This window comes from Rana temporaria, chromosome 1 (assembly GCF_905171775.1).
Source record: "Rana temporaria chromosome 1, aRanTem1.1, whole genome shotgun sequence".
Taxonomy (NCBI): Eukaryota; Metazoa; Chordata; class Amphibia; order Anura; family Ranidae; genus Rana; species Rana temporaria.
This window is the reverse complement of record NC_053489.1, coordinates 454,505,524-454,525,733: the sequence shown is the minus strand read 5'-3', so window position 1 is coordinate 454,525,733 and position 20,210 is coordinate 454,505,524. Positions and strand designations below refer to the sequence as shown.

The 20,210-nt window shown below is 42.3% G+C and overlaps 1 protein-coding gene across 1 annotated transcript in view; it reads left to right on the top strand.

The window, feature by feature from the left end:
* The first annotated feature begins 3,129 nt into the window (after positions 1-3,129).
* Positions 3,130-20,210, top strand: part of SNCA (synuclein alpha) — a 143,064-nt gene continuing 125,983 nt past the window's right edge. Inside the window, exons 1-2 of the mRNA XM_040327863.1 lie at positions 3,130-3,455; positions 4,677-4,822. Of these exons, the coding sequence (XP_040183797.1) occupies positions 4,702-4,822 (121 nt within the window). The 5' untranslated portion in view covers positions 3,130-3,455; positions 4,677-4,701. The remainder of the gene's footprint in view (positions 3,456-4,676; positions 4,823-20,210) is intronic.

Sequence of the window (20,210 nt, the reverse complement as noted above, 5' to 3'; positions counted from 1 at the left end):
ATGCATCTTACAACTCATTATTCCTGGTAACAACAATATCATAGAGCAGCTGACACAATAACCCAATATATGGTATACATAAATAAATAAATAATAAGAAACATACAGTGCAGTGCATAAAATAACATAAGTATATAACATGCAAGTATTCCATATATTACAGTGTGCTTATAACGAAAGGTCCATATATTGTATAATAATGTATTATTAAATAAAGTGAAAAAGAAAAAGTCCCTTTAGAGAACCAATGAAAAGTACACAAGTGTATTTATGAATTGAAAAAAACCTGTGTAGTTGTGGATCTCAACAGAAATCTTCAAGCTTTTCAGCAGAAAGACCCCACCACAGAAGATCATTACAGTGAATGAGTAGAGGCTTATCAGATTCTAGTGACCCTCACTAGGAGAGGTCTCGAAATGCATTATGGCAAGCCACACACAGCCTGGCCCCTGACAGGTCACTTCAGCATCAATCAAGTGTAGTGAAGTTCCACACAAGCAACACAGGCAAGGTTTTATATAAGGAGACAAAGAACACCTTCCATAGTGTAACATCTCATGTACAGTGATATTTAATATCACTGTACCCCTGATGACGTCACATATAATGAAACGCGTAGAGTAGAGCCCGAACACATGCCACTGTGACCCAGCCGCAGCCATTTTTGTTTTGGGAAAACAATTCCACGTGGAAATTTTATGGCTTGTACTGACTTTGGAATATGTAAGTGTACCCGTTTTTATTATATATCACCGTACATACGGTTTTACACTATAGAAGGTATGATGGAAAGATGGAAAGATGTGTGGGTGGTGGTTATCTATGTTGATGGTATGAATTTGGTTAGTAGCCCCTGCAATATTTTTTTTTTTTAAGTGAAGATTTCAGGTGTGTGTGGTATGACAGGGTCCACCCTTCTGGGTTAGTATTGTATGATGTGTTGTTGGTGGGAGTGTGGATCGGGCTGTTTTTTTGTGGGATATTATCCTGTGTAATTTAATCACCTTGACTTGTTGGTGTATCATGGGGCAGCCATGAAGTGGTGTGCTATGCTTGCTACACACAGCCCCAGCAAGATAGGACCCCCCCCCCCCCCCGCTCTGCTCCCTTCTCTCTATCCATCCATTCCTCTCTCCCCACCTTTTTCCCCTTCCCTCCTGTTTCTTTCCCCTGTCTCCTTTTTCCCTTTCTGTCTCGTCCTTCTTTCCCCTCCCCTTTTTTCCTTTTAAATGTGAATGCATATGTTGCAGCCAGGATTGGCAGAAGCACTAGGAGAGTGTATCAAATGCTAGGTGAGCTCTAATGCTCTTCCTATTTTTCTTTTACTAATTATCCTCCAGGGGAATTATATGTGAGAGGTCCTTTTAGATTTAGATTTTTTGAAGGTATCGTCCCTTGGTTGGTGCTTCTCTTCTCTCTCCTGCATTGCCAAAGTCAGACAAAAAAAACAACAACCGGGGGGGGGGCAGACTGGAGCAGAGAACCGGAGAGGGCCCTCCTCTCTCCTGCCGCGAGACCCCACGTAAATGACGCTTTTTCCGTACGGCGCATGCGCGCGCATGCTCAGTGTCACGTCGGATTTTCAAATTAAATTACGCCCGCTCAATGCCTAGACGACGTGAACGTAATTTACGCAAAGCCCTATTCGCGAACGTTTTACGCAAACGGCGTACACGACGGAAAATTGTACGCTGGCCCGACGTCCATACTTAACATTGCGTACGTCTTATAGAGCAGGGGTAATGTTACGCCGAAAAAAGCCTTACATAAACGACGTAAAAAAAAGCGCCGGGCGGACGTATGTTTGTGGATTGGCGTATCTAGCTAATTTGCATACTCGACTCGGAAATCGACGGAAGCGCCACCTAGCGGCCAGCGTAAATATGCACCTAAGATCCGACGTACGCCAGTCGGATCGAGCCCACATTCAGTCGTATCTTGTTTTGTGGATACAAAACAAAGATACGACGGGGCATCTTAGAAATTACGCGGCGTGTCAATAGATACGCCGGCGTAATTTCTTTGTGGATCTAGGCCATGTAGTCTAAATTAATGTGCAAAAACTCCAAAGGACTGAAAGTCCTATGTGCCCCACAATAATGTCAAAACAACATAGGTGTACATCCAAAAAACATTAAAAAGCATTCATGATAAACTGAAGAGGGGATAGCTTGTGGAGAGTTAAGCCAATGAGGAGGGAGTTACAATCATCAAGGCGAGAAAGCAGTGTTTTTGGAGATGTTTTGAAGGTTAAGTCTGCACGATTTGGACAGTGATTGGATTTGGCGCTGAAAGGACAGGTCAGAGTTGAGGATTACACCTAGCACCCTGGCATGAGGAGAGGGACTAATGGTTGTCTTATTGATTTATATGGAGAAGTCGGGGGGGGGGGGGGATCATTATATCTTATTGGTGAGGTGACCGCAATTGTAGCGCTTAAAGTACTCATTGTATTAGGTCTAGAACAAATATACTCTACCATATGTATTCTTTTTTTTTTCTTTTTTTTTCTGTCCATGACCTTTTTTCTTTTTTTTAAATACAGTTCCTTTGTTGATACTGTAGTCTATCATTTCCCAATTCAAATATTTAAATGTAAAATGTTAAAGGGTTTAATTATAGAACCTTGCTTGAATAAAAGAATAAATATGCTGTGAATATTTTAAAGCAGCATGTTACATATTTGTACTCCTGTTCTGTACGTAATGGTAGTAGTCATAAATACAACTGACTGTACCTGATGCGTATCTGTTAACACTTAAGCGACTGTGGTTTTGTGGTTAGAAATATTTATTGTGCAATAACAGATATTTAGCAATGAATTATTTAGCACACTGACTGCCTACCACAGCTGCCTATTTGAGTAAGCTGTTTATGTGCATTTTCTGTGGTTGATATATCCACTGCTTTTTTAGCTCTCGCTTCTGGACAGATGTGCTTGCTGCTTTTCGGCATCGGTATGGCTAATTAACGAGATCCAAGCAATCATTTTCTGATGTGACCTGAAGTCCTTAATCTAAAGGAATCCTGCTGATAATGGCTTGCATTATTTGCTAGGGGAGCAGCGAGCTTACAAGTGGTCCAGCTTGGGGAGGTTGCCTGCAATTTTTCAGTTTTCACACTGACAAATCAGGCATGTAGAAAGGAAGAGGAGGAGGGAGAAGGAGAGGGTGTTGGGGATGAACAGAGGACTAGTCAAACCAAGGAGCTACTCCTTTACAGTAAAAGTGATCTCTGAACCATTTTCCTCTCTGTCATTTTATTTTTTAATCCTATATACCATAACATTTTAAAGCCAGCTGCCTACTACTAATTTAGGTAGTCTACATTCCATCGGGTTTTATGGTTGTGCAGGATTGATTGAAGTGACCTGAACTGATTTTTTTTTATTTATTTCACTGGCTACGGATAAGCAGGTGTCATCCCTACTGGAAACTCTTCAACCAACGGCTTATGTAAGTAGAATTGCATATGAAGACAAAAGCATGTGGTAAATTATTCTAAATGAATAAGGTGAATAGAGATAGAAATTAGGATTATTTTTTTATTGTGACTGTTACTCATCATTGTTATGATTAAGTAATTGTCATCTCACCTTAAATCCTAAAGCATATCACCTGCATCTTGTGTGCTATATATAATGGGAGAGTATCTATCTATCTATCTATCTATCTATCTATCTATCTATCTATCTATCTTTCTATCTCTCTCTCTCTCTCTCTCTCTCTCTCTCTCTCTCTCTCTAGCTATCTGTCTATCTATCTATCTCTCTCTCTGTCTATCTATCTCTCTGTCTGTCTATCTATCTATCTATCTATCTCTCTGTCTGTCTATCTATCTCTCTCTCTCTCTGTCTATCTATCTATCTATCTATCTATCTATCTATCTATCTATCTATCTATCTATCTATCTCTCTATCTCTCTATCTCTCTCTCTCTCTCTCTCTCTCTCTCTCTCTGTCTAGCTATCTGTCTATCTATCTATCTCTCTCTCTGTCTATCTATCTATCTCTCTCTGTGTCTGTCTATCTATCTATCTATCTATCTATCTATCTATCTATCTATCTATCTATCTATCTCTCCCTCTCTCTCTCTCTCTCTCTCTCTCTCTCTCTCTCTCTCTCTCTCTCTCTCTCTCTCTCTCTCTCTATCTATCTATCTATCTCCCTGTGTCTCTCTCTCTCTCTCTCTCTCTATCTATCTATCTATCTCTCGCTCTCTCTGTCTATCTGTCTCTCTCGCTCTTTCCTCCTGTAGATATATATCTGTATATACACGTGTGTGCATGTGTGTATTTGTGTAATATAACTTTTAATTATATCTGGTGTTATTAAGCCCTGTTGCACATAAAATATGCTTAAACAAAATGAGGCATAGCGGTACCGTTACATAGCTTAGCTGCGAAAAGACGATGTCGGTGTACATTCACTTTAATTATATTTGTATAATTGAATGACATGTTGTGGCACAGTGGGTGGAGTATAAAAGGGCAGTGTGTGTCAGAAGTGCTTGTGATAGGTCTTTAGGTGGCAGTGTAAAATATCAGGAAATTATTAGACCGGAATTGTCCCTATGGGTGGATTCAGATGTTTACTATACTGTAGATAACGCTGATTGTTTGCGATGCTAAAAGATAGAATTGCTGATGCTTTCATATGAATGGCTTATGTTTTACAGCACTTCTGAAACATTGTTGTTAGCCATGGACGTCTTCATGAAAGGCTTTTCTAAAGCTAAAGAAGGAGTCGTGGCAGCTGCTGAAAAAACCAGGCAGGGTGTGGCGGAAGCAGCAGGAAAGACAAAAGAGGGCGTGCTTTACGTGGGTAGGTAAAAACTAATCAATAACCTATCAGCTGTTACTATTGAGGACAGATTTTGATTTCCCTCAAGAATTGTGAGATCTACAAATTTGCATTTGAAAGAAGTTTGGATTTTTTGACAAATGCTTCTAATCAAATGTGGATATTATATTACATTTCAAAAAAGATAACCTGGATTTTAATTACTGATATCATTGGCGAAATGAATGCTAGATTATGGATATAGAAGCTCATAATAAACCTGTTAGGATCAAACTTGATAGGTTGTAAGACAACGCAATGTTTGCCATGTGATTTCATACTCTTTAAAATGTTACATTCATACTCACCATTCCACCAAAAAATAAAAATTCATTTATATAGTATGTACACCATTTCAATTTTCAAAAAGTATGAGCTAGCTGCCAGAACAAGGAAAATAAAAACGAATATACTGTGGGGCAGATCCACATACCTTTCCGCCGGGTGCAGCGTATCTAAGATACGCTACGCCGCCGTAACTTATCTTTTTTTTTTTGAATCCTGAAAGAATTTGCGCCGTAAGTTACGGCAGGGTAGTGTATCTCTCGCGGCGTAAGGGCGCGGAATTCAAATGGATGTAATGGGGGCATGTTTTATGTTAACACGTCGTGACCCGACGTAAACAATGTTTTTTTAACTGCGCATGCGCCGTCCCTGGGGGTATCCCAGTGCGCATGCTCGAAATTAAACTGGAACCAGCCAATGCTTACGCCGATGACGTCATTCTACGCAAATTCCTATTCGCGAACGACTTACGCAAACGACGTAAAAAATTCAAAATTGTACGCGGGAACGACAGCCATACTTAACATTGAGTACGCCTCAGAACAGCAGCTTTAACTATACGCCGGAAAAAGCCGAACGCAAACGACGGAAAAAAATGCGCCGGGCCGACGTACGGTCGTGGATCGCCGTAAGTAGCTAATTTGCATACTCAACGCGGATTTCGACGGGAACAGCACCTAGCGGCCGCCGAAAAATTTCAGCTTAGATCCGACGGCGTACTAAGACGTACGCCTGTCGGATCTAGCTGAGATGCCGTCGTATCTTGTTTTGTGGATACCAAAACAAAGATACGACGCACAAAATTTGAAATTATGCGGCGTATCAAGAGATACGCCGGTGTCATTTCTTTGAGGATCTGCCCCTGTGTGTGTATTATAACTACAAACTATAGATTTTATGTTTGTAAGTGCTAAGAGGCCATTGCTCCCCCCATTTCCCTTCTCAATTACTGCGTGACTTATCCCTGTCACTGAACATTAGAACACCTGCCAATTTTTCAAGCGGTGCATTTTGGGAGATTATGCAATTTGAAAATTTCCAGAAAGGCAGCATGATCCGTAACGTGCCACACGGGAAATGTTGGAGGCTTGCAAAAGGTTGAAATCTTACATTGATAGATTGTTTCAACTTACAGGACAATATAGTCTTCCTTCAAGATGGATTCCAGACAGACATTTTAGAGTGAAAAAAAAATTGCATGGCTTATGTTTCTATCCTTGGTCTGTGTAATTTTTAATCATGGCAATCAAGTGGGATGATTAGATCACAACCTGCTAGCAATATTGCACATAGGTTAATGAACACATGCTTCAATACTGGTACTTGGCATGGTCTGTGATTAAAAGGATCAATGAGGTTAGATGTGCATCATTATTCATGCTGCCTTGGTTACACATCTTCAGAACTGTCGATCTATAGGCTACTCGATTTTTGCTGGTGGTGTGGCAGATTTAAGGATTTTAAGGGAAATGATACAGTACAGGATCTACTGCGGACAGTTATTGATTGTTCTGCTCTCGATAGGAATATGGGCAATTTTTTACAGTATATTCACTAAGCTCATTATTACAGCAATTAGATCATCGTTGTAGAACTTGGTAATGACAAGCGGACCTTGGAGATGAATACAAAAATACACCTACCTTAACATTTACTAGAACGGCTGAAATAACACAATACTGTGACTTGAGCACATTCTTCTATGAAGTTTACAACTTCAGTAGATTATTCAGCCAATGGCAATGATATTGCAACACATAAATGGTTCTGCTCCATAGGGTGCTTTAGTTCTGTACACAGATAAGTTCATATAGTACAGTGGTCTCCAAACTGTGGTCCTGGGGCCTAATGTGACCCTTTGCCTGCCTTTATCCGGCCCAGCGCGCTTCCCAAGGACCCAGAATTCCCTGGGGCGATCCCTTTTATCGGAGCTCCGGCCCAACCCATCCCCCCAAGTAGCCAATCCCACCATGACCACCGCCTTGTCCAGTACCTGGTCATGCCCCCATCAGTCAAGGCTCTCTTTCCCTAGGGGAGCTCAAGAGGCCTTCATTTCACTGGCCAGGATGAGACCTCTCAAAAAAGTCGTATCTCCTTTGTGAATCTGGGCCTTAGAGTATACAGCTTCTTATGCACTTTACTCCAGTAATCAACTGTGCTGGAGTAAAGAGCATAAGAAGCTGTATACTCTAAGGCCCAGATTCACAAAGGAGATACGACGGCGTATCTCCAGATACGCCGTTGTATCTCTGAGTTGTACCATCGTATCTATGCGCCTGGTTCATAGAATCCGTTACGCATAGATTTCTATTAGATCCGACCGGCGTAAGTCTCTTACGCCGTCGGATCGTAACTGCATATTTACGCTGGCCGCTAGGGGCGTGTACGCTGATTTAAGCCTAGAAATATGTAAATCAGCTAGATACTCGAATTCACGAACGTACGCAGTACAGATACGCCGTTTACGTTAGGCTTTTCCCGGCGTAAAGTTACCCCTGCTATATGGTGGCATACATGCGGCGTACCAATGTTAAGTATGGACGTCGTTCCCGCGTCGAATTTTGAATATTTTACGTTGTTTGCGTAAGTCGTCTGTGAATGGGGCTGGACGTAATTTACGTTCACGTCAAAACCAATACGTCCTTGCGGCGTATTTGGAGCAATGCACACTGGGATATGTCCACGGACGGCGCATGCGTCGTCAATCACGTCGGGTCATGGATATTTTACATAAAACACGCCCCCCTGCCACATTTGAATTAGGCGGGCTTACGCCGGCCGATTTATGCTACGCCTCCGCAACTTACGGAGCAAGTGCTTTGAGAATACAGCACTTGCCCGTCTAAGTTGCGGAGGGGTAACGTAAATCGGATACGTTACGCCCACGCAAAGATACGCGGATGTACGAGAATCTGGCCCTAATAGTTTCTTTAAAAAAAAAAATGTAGGATAGAAACTCAAGACAATACATTTGGCCCACACTATTAATGCTCCCAATGGCACAGCGGGGTCAAAATTCTGTATGCAATGTTCTCACCAGTGATAGACAACACAAAGCATGAATATAGAATTGTAGCTCAATACACCCTTTCAGACTCAGCAGGGGGGGGGAGGGGGCTTAGCAGAAGTTGAAATTGCTTGCCAAACTGCAAAGACTAGCAATCTGGAAACTCTGGCATTTTTGCCAGAAATGCTGTAATACTGCAATAGGCCAAATTTTATTCACGTTCAAATGTAATTCCAAAATTTACAGTGGCCTAAGCACATTGCCTATGATTTTAATAGCTTTAATGCTTTAATGAGCGAATATTGATACCAGTACAGTACAAAAATTGCATCAATCCACAGCGGCTAGCATATTTTTGACTTGTATGCAAACTAATAGTAAACTCCAAGGTGATATAAAAACAGAGATTTAATAGATACAACAGCATATTTATTGATAAATATATATACATTAATAATTAATAAATGCATTTTCTGTTTTTTTAAATTTTGCTACTGTAATTACCTAAGTTTGCTTTCATATAAGTCTTTGCAGTCCTCCGTAGAGAATTCATTTGGGTAGAGGAAGGCATAACTAGAATCATAAAGTCCCCCCCCCCCCCATCTGTGCCTCAGGCTTCCAGTTCTTGGAGGGCATCCATGCACATCCTCCCAGAACCATGCCTCCCACGTGCCCCCTGGGGCACACATCCAGCGCACTCATCACAGTAAAGTACCAATCACAGCACCCCTTTACCATGTGATCAGCTGATCACATGTACACATAATTGCCAGTTATTGGCCCTTTCATCACACACTGTGTCTGTGTGAGGAAAAAAGAGCCGTTAACCAGCTAGACTGTGTCAGTACCTTGTTTACACTGATAATCAGGGTACTGATCATTAGTGCCCTGATTATCAGTGCCGCCTATCAGTTCTCATTAACGCTGCCTATCAGTGCCCATCAGTGCCACCTATCAGTGCTAATCAGTACAGCCTATCAGTGCTGCCCATCAGTGCCACCTATCAGTGCTGCCTATTAGTGCTGCCTACCAGTTTCAGGAAAGTGGATTGCTACAGAGTTTATGATGGGGGGGAAAGCTGCAGATATCTGTTAAAACTCCAGTCACTCGAGCAGGCAAGTCAGACATTTTTATTAGGGTTTTCACATAGAAATGTGGATTCAGGTAATATGCCCAAGAAGGTCTGAAATTGTCTTCTCAAAGATGTGATAAGAAAGGTCCGACATGACTAACAACTGTGTATTGCAGGAACTGAAGGAGAAGGGGGGGGGGGGGGCAAGGTCACTGTGGCTATGCCCTTCTCATGACAAAATGGCAGAGATGAGCTAGGGCATGAACAAAATGGATACATACATCTTTCATTGGCCCAATTCGCACAACCATTGCAGGAAGTATAGTCAATCTGGAGTGCTATATACAGAATGTATGTACAGCTTGATGGAAAGAGCATAATGAGCAGAGGGATTACCTCATCAGTCTTCCACTGGTCCTTTAAAGTGGTTGTAAAAGTTTGTGATTTTTCACCTTAATGCATCCTATGCATTAAGGTGAAAAAACACCTGGCAATGACGGGACCCCAGCCCCCCCGTTTACTTACCTGAGCCCGTTCACCTGCTGTGCACGTCCCCCGGCGTCCTCTTCTCCAATGCTTCTCTGTATTGATTGGATATATTGATAGCAGCACAGCCATTGGCTCCCGCTGCTGTCAATCAAATCCAATGACGCGGCCGCCGGGGGCAGAACCCGAGCCATACACGACACAGGATTCGAAAAATCCGGTCGAATTCGAAAATTCTCTCTTCGAATATAATTTCGAAATTCGATCGGAATTCGAAAAAAAATAAAAAAATAAAAAATTCGAATTCCAAATCGAAAACCCGCGGACGAAATTCGATCGGAATTCGAAAAAAAAAAAATCGAATTCCGATCGAATTTCGTCCGCGGGTTTTCGATTCGGAATCGAAAACGTTCGTTCGGATTCGGTAAATTCATTAATATTGCAATTCGGGAATTCGTATGCATCCGAATGTCCGAATAATGAAAAATTCGTCCGAATTTCGATTCGGAACGAAACGAAATGCACATGCCTACTGCACAGTGGAGGTAAGTATGACATGTTATTTAAAAAAAAAATGTAACCTTTACAACCCCTTTAATGTCCACTCACAATCTGGGCATGGAGTAATATCACTGTATGCCTGAATTGAGAAAGTGTCTTCCACTTGGCTGTGCTGTGTGAAGAGGTTGTGTAATGCTCAGGACTAAATAAAACAATTTTGGCAAGTAAATTAGGGCCAGATTCTCGTACCTGCGGCGCAGAGTAACATAACCCGTTTACGTTACACCGCTGCAAGTTTTCAGTCTAAGTGCCCGATCCACAAAGCACTTACCTGTAAACTTGCGGCGGTGTATCGTAAACACATCCGGCGCAAGGCGGCCCAATTCAAATGGGGCGGGTACCATTTAAATTAGGCGCGCTCCCGCGCCGGACTTACTGCGCATGCTCCGTTCGCAAATTTCCCGACGTGCTTTGCGCGAAATTACGACGCACCGACGTTTTGAGAATCGCGATGTGCGTAACGTACTTACGCCGGGAAAACAAAAAAATTCAAAAGCGACGCGGGAAAGACTGCATACTTTAACATGGTGGAGTAATTTTACACCATGTTAAAGTACCCCTATCTTTGCGACAGGAATCTAAAATTTGCGACGACGTAACGACGGGAAAAACCTTCGTGGATCGCCGTAACTGCTAATTTGCATACCCGACGCTGGTTTACGACGCAAACTCCCCCCAGCGGCGGCCGAAGTATTGCATCCTAGGATCCGACAGTGTAATTCAATTACACCTGTCGGATCTTAGGGCTAGCTATGCATAACTGATTCTATGAATCAGTCGCATAGTTAGAACGGCCCTAAAACAGAGATACAACGGCGTATCTCTTTTGTGAATCTGGCCCTTAGTTCCCATATATTAATTTCATATTTTTTTTTTTTTAGCTGACTGCCTAGCCTTTATTCTTAAAGTGGAGGTTCACCCGGAAATAACATTTCTTAACCTTAGATTCCTGCTCATTTTGTCTAGGGGAATCGGCTAGTTGTTTTAAAAGCGAAGCTGTACTTACCATTGTAGAGAGCGATCTTCTCCGCCGCTTCCGGGTATGGGCTGCGGGACTGGGCGTTCCTATTTTGATTGACAGGCTTCCGACAGGCTTCCGACGGTCGCATCCATCACGTCACGATTTTCCGAAACTAGCCGAACGTCGGTGCGCAGGCGCAGTATAGAGCCGCACCGACATTCGGATTCTTTCGGCTACTCGTGACGCGATGGATGCGACCGTCGGAAGCCTGTCGGAAGACTGTCAATCAAAATAGGAACGCCCAGTCCCGAAGACCATACCCGGAAGCGGCGGAGAAGATCGCTCTCTACAACGGTAAGTACAGCTTCGATTTTAAAACAACTAGTCGATTCCCCTAGACTAAATGAGCATCAATCTAAGGGTAAAAAAAAATGTATGGGTGAACTCCCGCTTTAAAGCTGAATTCCAGATATCAAATTTATTGCATGCATACATTGGTATAGCTTGGACCAATGTAAGTATGGAAAGCTGACATTCACTGTTATAGTCAGTGCTACTACAGTGATAACCAAGGTCTTCTTGGTCCTGTGCCCAGTGGTTGTCCCTATGCAGACTGACCATAGGAGTTTGCTCACTGGAAACTGCAGCCATTTACAGAACACGTTGTACAAGCCATTTTCTGATTGGATTGGGCTGGAGACCAGGGGTAGTGATATTACACACTCTACCCTACCCTATCGAAACAATAACTTCTATTCATTTAAAAAAAACATAAGAAGTTCTGTGAATGGTGAAAGTGTTGAGCATGTGTAATTCTGTAGTCAGTGTGCCCCTCAGCACAGAACCAAGAAGATTACGGCTATCACTATAGGAAGGTTCCCCAGAGGCCCTACGGGTATAAGATATACTGACACTGGTCCAAGTTAGACTAATGTTAGTATGCAGTAATGATCATACCTGGAGTCATAGGCGTGCTTAGCCTGTTGCATTAGGGTGTGCACCCTAAACCAAAGCTTAAACACACATGTGTGTGCACATATACCGTATATATTAATTATTATTATTATTTTCCACATTTACATGCCGCAGATGCAATTACACCCTCTGCTGCTTTTAGTAGGTGTTGTACCCACTGACAGTGGTAAATTCAAATGAATGCGTGCAGTGTGGTGTTTAATGGGGTTAAAGCACAGTGTAGAGGTGATACAACGCCTCCTCACCACCTCTCAAATGCACAAGTGAATGAGCCCTACAAATTCCTGCATGTAAATGGTAAAGAGTTAAGGGCCAGATCCTCAAAAGAGATACGCTGGCGGATCTGCTGTTCCGCCTGCGTATCCCTGTTTCTATCTTTGGAACTGATCCACAGAATCAGTTTCCAAGAGATAGACAGAAGATCCGACATGTGTAAGGGACTTACACTGTCGGATCTTAGGATGCAGCACCGCATCTGCCGCTGGGGGCATTTCGAGTCGAAATGCCGCGTCGGGTATGCAAATTAGCACTTACGGAGATCCACAAAGCTTTTCAGCTTAGTTTTTTTCTCCGTAAGTATTAGTTTGCAATCGTAAAATTAGGGCTGCTTTTACAAAGTGTAAAGTTAGTACACCATGTAAAAGCAGACCCTTCTTTCCAGCGACGCTGTCTTTTAAAAAAAAAAAAAAAAAAATTCCCGCCGCAACTCGTTTTTTTTTCCCGACGCAACTTTTTTGACCCGGCGCGATTCACGAAGCTCGGCGTAACGTAATTTCGCGCTATGCACATCGGGAAAATGACGTCACGAGCATGCGCAGTACGTCCGGCGCGGGAGCGCGCCTAATTTAAATGGGACTCGCCCCATTTGAATTGGGAACGCCTTACGCCGGCCAGATTTAGGTTACACAGCCGAAAATTTCTAGGTAAGTGCTTTGTGGATCGGGCACTTAGGTAGAAATTTTCAGCCAGTGTAACTTAAATGGGAATATTTAAGTTACGGCTAGTGTTGAGCAGAATATGCCATATTCGATTTCGCGATATATCTCGAATATATATTCGAATATTCGAGATATATTCGCTAAATTCGAATATTCGTGATATTTTATCGAAATTAATTGAATGCGATTTTTCGCTATTGCGAATGCGAAAATAATTGCGATTTTTTAATAACTGCGGTAGGAGCGCTCTGATTGGCTTAGAATATTCGTGATATTTTATCGAAATATCGCAACATGCGAATGCGATATTTATTGCGCAATTTCGAGATATGCTGGAGGAGCGCTCTGATTGGCTCAGAATATTCGTGATATTTTATCGAAATATCGCAACATGCGAATGCGATATTTATTGCGCAATTTCGAGATATGCTGGAGGAGCGCTCTGATTGGCTCAGAATATTCGTGATATTTTATCGAAATATCGCAACATGCGAATGCGATATTTATTGCGCAATTTCGAGATATGCTGGAGGAGCGCTCTGATTGGCTCAGAATATTCCTGATATTTTATCGAAATATCGCAACATGCGAATGCGAAATTTATTGCAGATATTTCGAAAACTGCTGTAGCAGCACTCTGAAATCGAATATGTATGATATTTTAACCAAAATACATATTGCGATTGCGATTTTTTCGATCGCGCATGCGCAATTGCGCGAACAACACGCGACCATTTCCTGGAGCCTTGCCAGTTTCCCAATATTACAGCAACATGGTGGGAAGCAATTTCTCAAAGTCTGAGGAAAAGTTGCTGATTTGTGTAAGTATTTTGACCACTGTTATTTCATCATCTTCAACTGCATTTAAGTCTAGTTTAAAAGTTAGTATATATGATCAGATATTAGTATTTAACCAAAAATGTGTCTCCTGCTTTTACAAAACTACAAGTCCCAGCATGCCTGGACAGCTGCAGACACCCTGGTTGGCAAATGTGTATTTAGGCACTTTTCCTTGTTATTTAGCATAATGAATTTAAAAATTTTTTGGACATAGGACGTATGCGAACGTCCTGACTTCAGTGTCCTCAAGGCCCAAGGACGTTCGAATACATATTGCCCTTTAGATGTTGCAGAACTACAACTTCCAGCATGCCTGGGAATGCTGGCACTTCTAGTATTGTAAGTTCTGCAGGCCCACATTTTTCAGGCCTTTATGCACGGGTCTCTAAACTGTGGCACCCTAGATGCAGCAAAAGTAAAATTCTTAGCATGCACTGAAAGACCGTGGCTGATGGGAGTAGTAGTTTTGCAACAGCTGGAGGTGGACTGGTCTTGAAACCCAGAGTTAGGTAACAAACCCGTAGTGTTTTGCAACCATTCTGCCTCCAGCTGGTTATTTTCTGTTGAAAAGCCTGTGGCGTGCAAAACACAACCCAAAAACTCCACCCGGTGCAAGGAAAAATTTGCACACACCTAAAGAGTGACATCACAAAAAACTGCGACGGTTGCATACGTCAGTGGTCCTCCGAAAAGGTCCCGTCTCTGACCCCCCGGGGCGTTAGGCTCCTGACAGGGAAAAGAGTTACTGTGGTCCATACAGCCGAAGCCATATGGACCCATCTCGGTCCAAGCAGCGCAATCAACACGCGAACAACACGCGACCATTTCCTGGACCCTTGCCAGTTTCCAACTTTATGATCGCAACGCAATCGCAGAGCAAGATGGTTGGAAGTAATTTCACTGTATCTGAGGAAAAGTTGCTGATTTGTGTAAGTATTTTGACCACTGTTATTTCATTATCTTCAACTGCATTTTAGTCTAGTTTAAAAGTTAGTATATATTCATAATTATGCAAATGATAATGGCTGCTATATTTATGTAAAAAAGGTGGCGACGGAAATGGCAGTATATAAAATCTGTCATGTTACCCCTGTCATTGATTAATAAGGCGAGAATGCTTCCAATTGTTGAATAGCATACATTTATGTCATATATCCATAAGGCTGTCAACAAAAGTATTACAATATACTTTGTTCTTCATCTTGCAGAAGTTCCTGGAAACAGGATACGATGAGCTGCGGAGGCAGCAAGAAAAACAGGGAGTTATAAGCTCCCTGATTGAGGAACTAGGCGAAGAACACACTCGCATGGCGATCCTCAAAAAGTGGTCCGACCTGAAGAGGCGCCAGATGAACCGGGTCAGGCGTATCCGGAATAAATATCATCCTGGTAAGTTATTGGTCACAGTTATGTTTTTTTTTCCCTAAAGTGTATTTTGTGCGTGTACTCGAGAGAGGAGCCGGACTGCAGGAGTTGGGAGTAGGCAGGCCTCCCCCAGAGGTAATCTGCCACCTTTCTCCATGCCCCGGGTGGCAATGGCGGGTGTGAGGGGGTCCTCCCACACAGACCGTCCTACCTGCTCCGCTTCGAAGCCCCACGGGGCAGAGGGACTCCCTATAAGGGAGTGAGAGGATTTGCCCGCTCAACCAGCCCCGTTAGTCCTTCGCCTCTCTTTTTAGAGACCGCATGGTCAGAGTGCGTGCATGTTAACCCAATTGCGAGTGCGTGTGTAAGTGTGGTGGTTTTTGTGGGAGGGAGGTGGGCATACTAAGCGCAGGCTTACCTCGCATAGCACACCCACCGGGGGCCGAGCTGAGACCACCAAACTCAATTCACATGTAGCCGAGAGCGGGATCCGAACCCCTAGCTGCAGAGGTGAATGGCTTGTCAGCGCAGTGGCAATCGCGTTGAGCCAGCCCGGGTCCCTTGGGGACAGTTATGGAAGGTCATATGTAATTAATGTAAGGTCAGATGTTGTTAACCAAGACGCCATGTTGTTGTAACATATATCACCACCAGCCAAGGTATTCATAGTACTGTTGGAAAAAAACATGGGACAGCAGACAGGAACACAGAAGTTATGTGGGAACATACTTTTCCCATTGCTTTGCATGGGACTTTAAACAAAAAGCCCGACCCTCACCAATGGGGTTAGTTAAGGGATAAATTAACGATCCTATACTTTAAGTGGACGTATAGATAACATGTGACCAAGTGTTATCGAAATATCTACAGCTGTTATGAAATAACATGTATTTCCCATAGAGTTGAATGGGACTTTAAAGAAAAACCCTGACCAAGGCAAATGGGGGTGGGTATGGGTTAAACCACCAATCCTATATTTGTGGCTGACATATAAGTAACCTGTGTGCCAAGTTTCATGTAAATATCTTTAGCCGTTTGGACGTGATGGTGGAACATACATACATACATGCACACACACGTTGAGTTTTATATATATAGATTCCCACTAAATTCCTGTGTTAGGCGTGGGGTTGTTATAGTAATCCTGTGTACTCCATCAAGTACTTTTTTTTAACATGAGATCGTCTGAACAAAACAAAGGAGACAAAAACAGCTCATTTTACCATGGTGGCAGCCCAGCTCACGCTCAGTCCCCTGTAGTGCCCACAAGACCCTTTAATATAACATTGTCCCATTGGTTAACTGTCTATATAAATTAATTTGTATTCATATACAATACAGTAGAGTACACAGAATTTGCATACGTCATTAGAAAACATTTTTATAATATATGAACATTGTGTTATTATAGGAGCTCCGCTACCAACTGTGCGCCCCAAGCGCACAAGGCGACAGGCCGCAGAGGAGGAGCAGGAGGAGGATGTGGAAGAGGAGGAGAGGGATGAGGAGGAGCAGCCAGGGCCATCCACATCACCACCCCCAGTTCCTGTGGAGGAGCAAGAGGAGGAGCTGCACCCCCCCCCCGAAACTTCTGGTGGAGTAGTGGGTGACGAGGAAGAGGAGCAGGATGAGACGGTTAATTATACCGTCAATCAGGAGGGTAAATATGTGCACATATATTAATAAAATTTCAACAATAAAATGTAGCTCTAAAAATGGACAGCATTTAAAGCAGGGCTGTGGAGTCGGTAGATAAATTTTTCGACTCCGACTCCTCAGTTTTATGTACTTCAGACTCCGACTCCCCGACTCCCCGACTCCGACTCCTCTGTATTAATATGCAAATGTATTTTATAGATTCCTTGAGGGAAAGAAACGCAAACTACCACAGGACTACTGGCTGGGAAGCCAACAGTCTACTGTATTGCACAGTTTAAGCAAAAGACAAACACAATGAAAACAATCAAGTGACTGGATAGTAGCAGCAGGCTTAAACATCAGGAACATGATCTTTAACAGTTCAAAAATACAGACCACATTATTTGGCTGTTTTAGAACCAAAACAAAGCTTATCTATAATGAACCCAAAAAAAAAAATATGAAAAACCTAGAAATGGTTTATATTAATCTTGAAATGTAGTTCTAGGCTTAGCAAATGCAAATAAATGCAATGTAGAGTTCTAAGGAAGAGAATTGCCTCTGCCAGATCCTCTTTCATAGAGTCTCTTAAGTCAGACTTTATTATTTTTATGGCTGAAAATAATCTTTCGTAACGGTCTTTGAAATCCAAATGTTTTTTTCTTATATCCTAACAGTTCTAAAAAAGCTAGAGGTGAAGCAAGCTGCCATGAAAAACCTCACGAAGAGAGTAATGGCAAATGAGCAGCAGATACTGTTTTTGATGCGCCAAAATCAACAACTGGTGCAACAACTGGCGAAAAACATGGATGAGGTGACAGAGCTTCAGAAGTTAATGTCCTAATTTTTTTTTTTTTTTTTTAATAAAAAATGTTATATTTTGCAAAGGTTTCATTTCTTATTGAAATTGTTAGTTTTTTAAACACATCTAACTTCACATCTAACTTCACATCTAACACATCAACATCAACATCAACACATCTAGCTTAATAATAACCGAAAACATTTTATACTATTACTAGCTGAATACCCGGCGTTGCCCGGTCTTCCTATCTTAACCTTTTGGGGAGGAAAATCATAGTAATATAAATATACCCATCTTTTATATAAGGGTGTTGGTAAGGGTTAATTTAACTGTTATATATTTTTATTTGGCATATAAGTAATATGTATAGCGGGTATTATTGAAATATCTCCAGGCGTACAGAAGTTATGTGGGAACATACATTTTCCATTGATTTGCATGGGACTTTAAAGGAAAACCCCGACCCTCACAAATGGGGGTAGTTAAGGGATAAATTAACTATCAGTGGTATCAGTGAACAGCAGTGGTAATAGGAGTATATATAGAGTGGGAATTAACTTTTTACATAGGTGTCTTGACAGAGCAGCAGCAGCAGCAGTAGTAGTAGTAGTAGTAGATACAGAGTCATATCACTTGGGCAGGAGGTGCCATGATGAACAGCAGTGGTAATAGGAGTATATAGAGTGGGAAATTACTTTTGACATAGTTGTCTTGACTGAGCAGCAGCAGCAGCAGCAGCAGCAGCAGTAGTAGTATTAGCAGTAGTAGTTGATACAGAGTCATATCACTTGGGCAGGAGTTGCCATGATGAACAGCAGTAGGAATAAGAGTATATAGAGTGTGAAACAACTGCTGACATAGGTGTATTGACTGGGCGGCAGCAGCAACAGCAGAAGCAGCAGTAGTAGTATTAACAGTAGTAGTTGATACAGAGTCATATCACATGGGCAGGAGTTGCCATGATGTACAGCAGTCTTAATAAGAGTATATAGAGTGTGAAATAACTGCTGACATAGGTGTATTGACTGGGCGGCAGCAGCAGCAGAAGCATCAGTAGTAGTATTAACAGTAGTAGTTGATACAGAGTCATATCACATGGGCAGGAGTTGCCATGATGTACAGCAGTCTTAATAAGAGTATATAGAGTGTGAAATAACTGCTGACATAGGTGTATTGACTGGGCGGCAGCAGCAGCAGAAGCATCAGTAGTAGTATTAACAGTAGTAGTTGATACAGAGTCATATCACATGGGCAGGAGTTGCCATGATGTACAGCAGTCTTAATAAGAGTATATAGAGTGTGAAATAACTGCTGACATAGGTGTATTGACTGGGCGGCAGCAGCAGCAGAAGCAGCAGTAGTAGTATTAACAGTAGTAGTTGATACAGAGTCATATCACATGGGCAGGAGTTGCCATGATGTACAGCAGTCTTAATAAGAGTATATAGAGTGTGAAATAACTGCTGACATAGGTGTATTGACTGGGCGGCAGCAGCAGCAGAAGCAGCAGTAGTAGTATTAACAGTAGTAGTTGATACAGAGTCATATCACATGGGCAGGAGTTGCCATGATGTACAGCAGTCTTAATAAGAGTATATAGAGTGTGAAATAACTGCTGACATAGGTGTATTGACTGGGCGGCAGCAGCAGCAGAAGCATCAGTAGTAGTATTAACAGTAGTAGTTGATACAGAGTCATATCACATGGGCAGGAGTTGCCATGATGTACAGCAGTCTTAATAAGAGTATATAGAGTGTGAAATAACTGCTGACATAGGTGTATTGACTGGGCGGCAGCAGCAGCAGAAGCATCAGTAGTAGTATTAACAGTAGTAGTTGATACAGAGTCATATCACATGGGCAGGAGTTGCCATGATGTACAGCAGTCTTAATAAGAGTATATAGAGTGTGAAATAACTGCTGACATAGGTGTATTGACTGGGCGGCAGCAGCAGCAGCAGAAGCAGCAGTAGTAGTATTAACAGTAGTAGTTGATACAGAGTCATATCACATGGGCAGGAGTTGCCATGATGTACAGCAGTCTTAATAAGAGTATATAGAGTGTGAAATAACTGCTGACATAGGTGTATTGACTGGGCGGCAGCAGCAGCAGAAGCATCAGTAGTAGTATTAACAGTAGTAGTTGATACAGAGTCATATCACATGGGCAGGAGTTGCCATGATGTACAGCAGTCTTAATAAGAGTATATAGAGTGTGAAATAACTGCTGACATAGGTGTATTGACTGGGCGGCAGCAGCAGCAGAAGCATCAGTAGTAGTATTAACAGTAGTAGTTGATACAGAGTCATATCACATGGGCAGGAGTTGCCATGATGTACAGCAGTCTTAATAAGAGTATATAGAGTGTGAAATAACTGCTGACATAGGTGTATTGACTGGGCGGCAGCAGCAGCAGAAGCATCAGTAGTAGTATTAA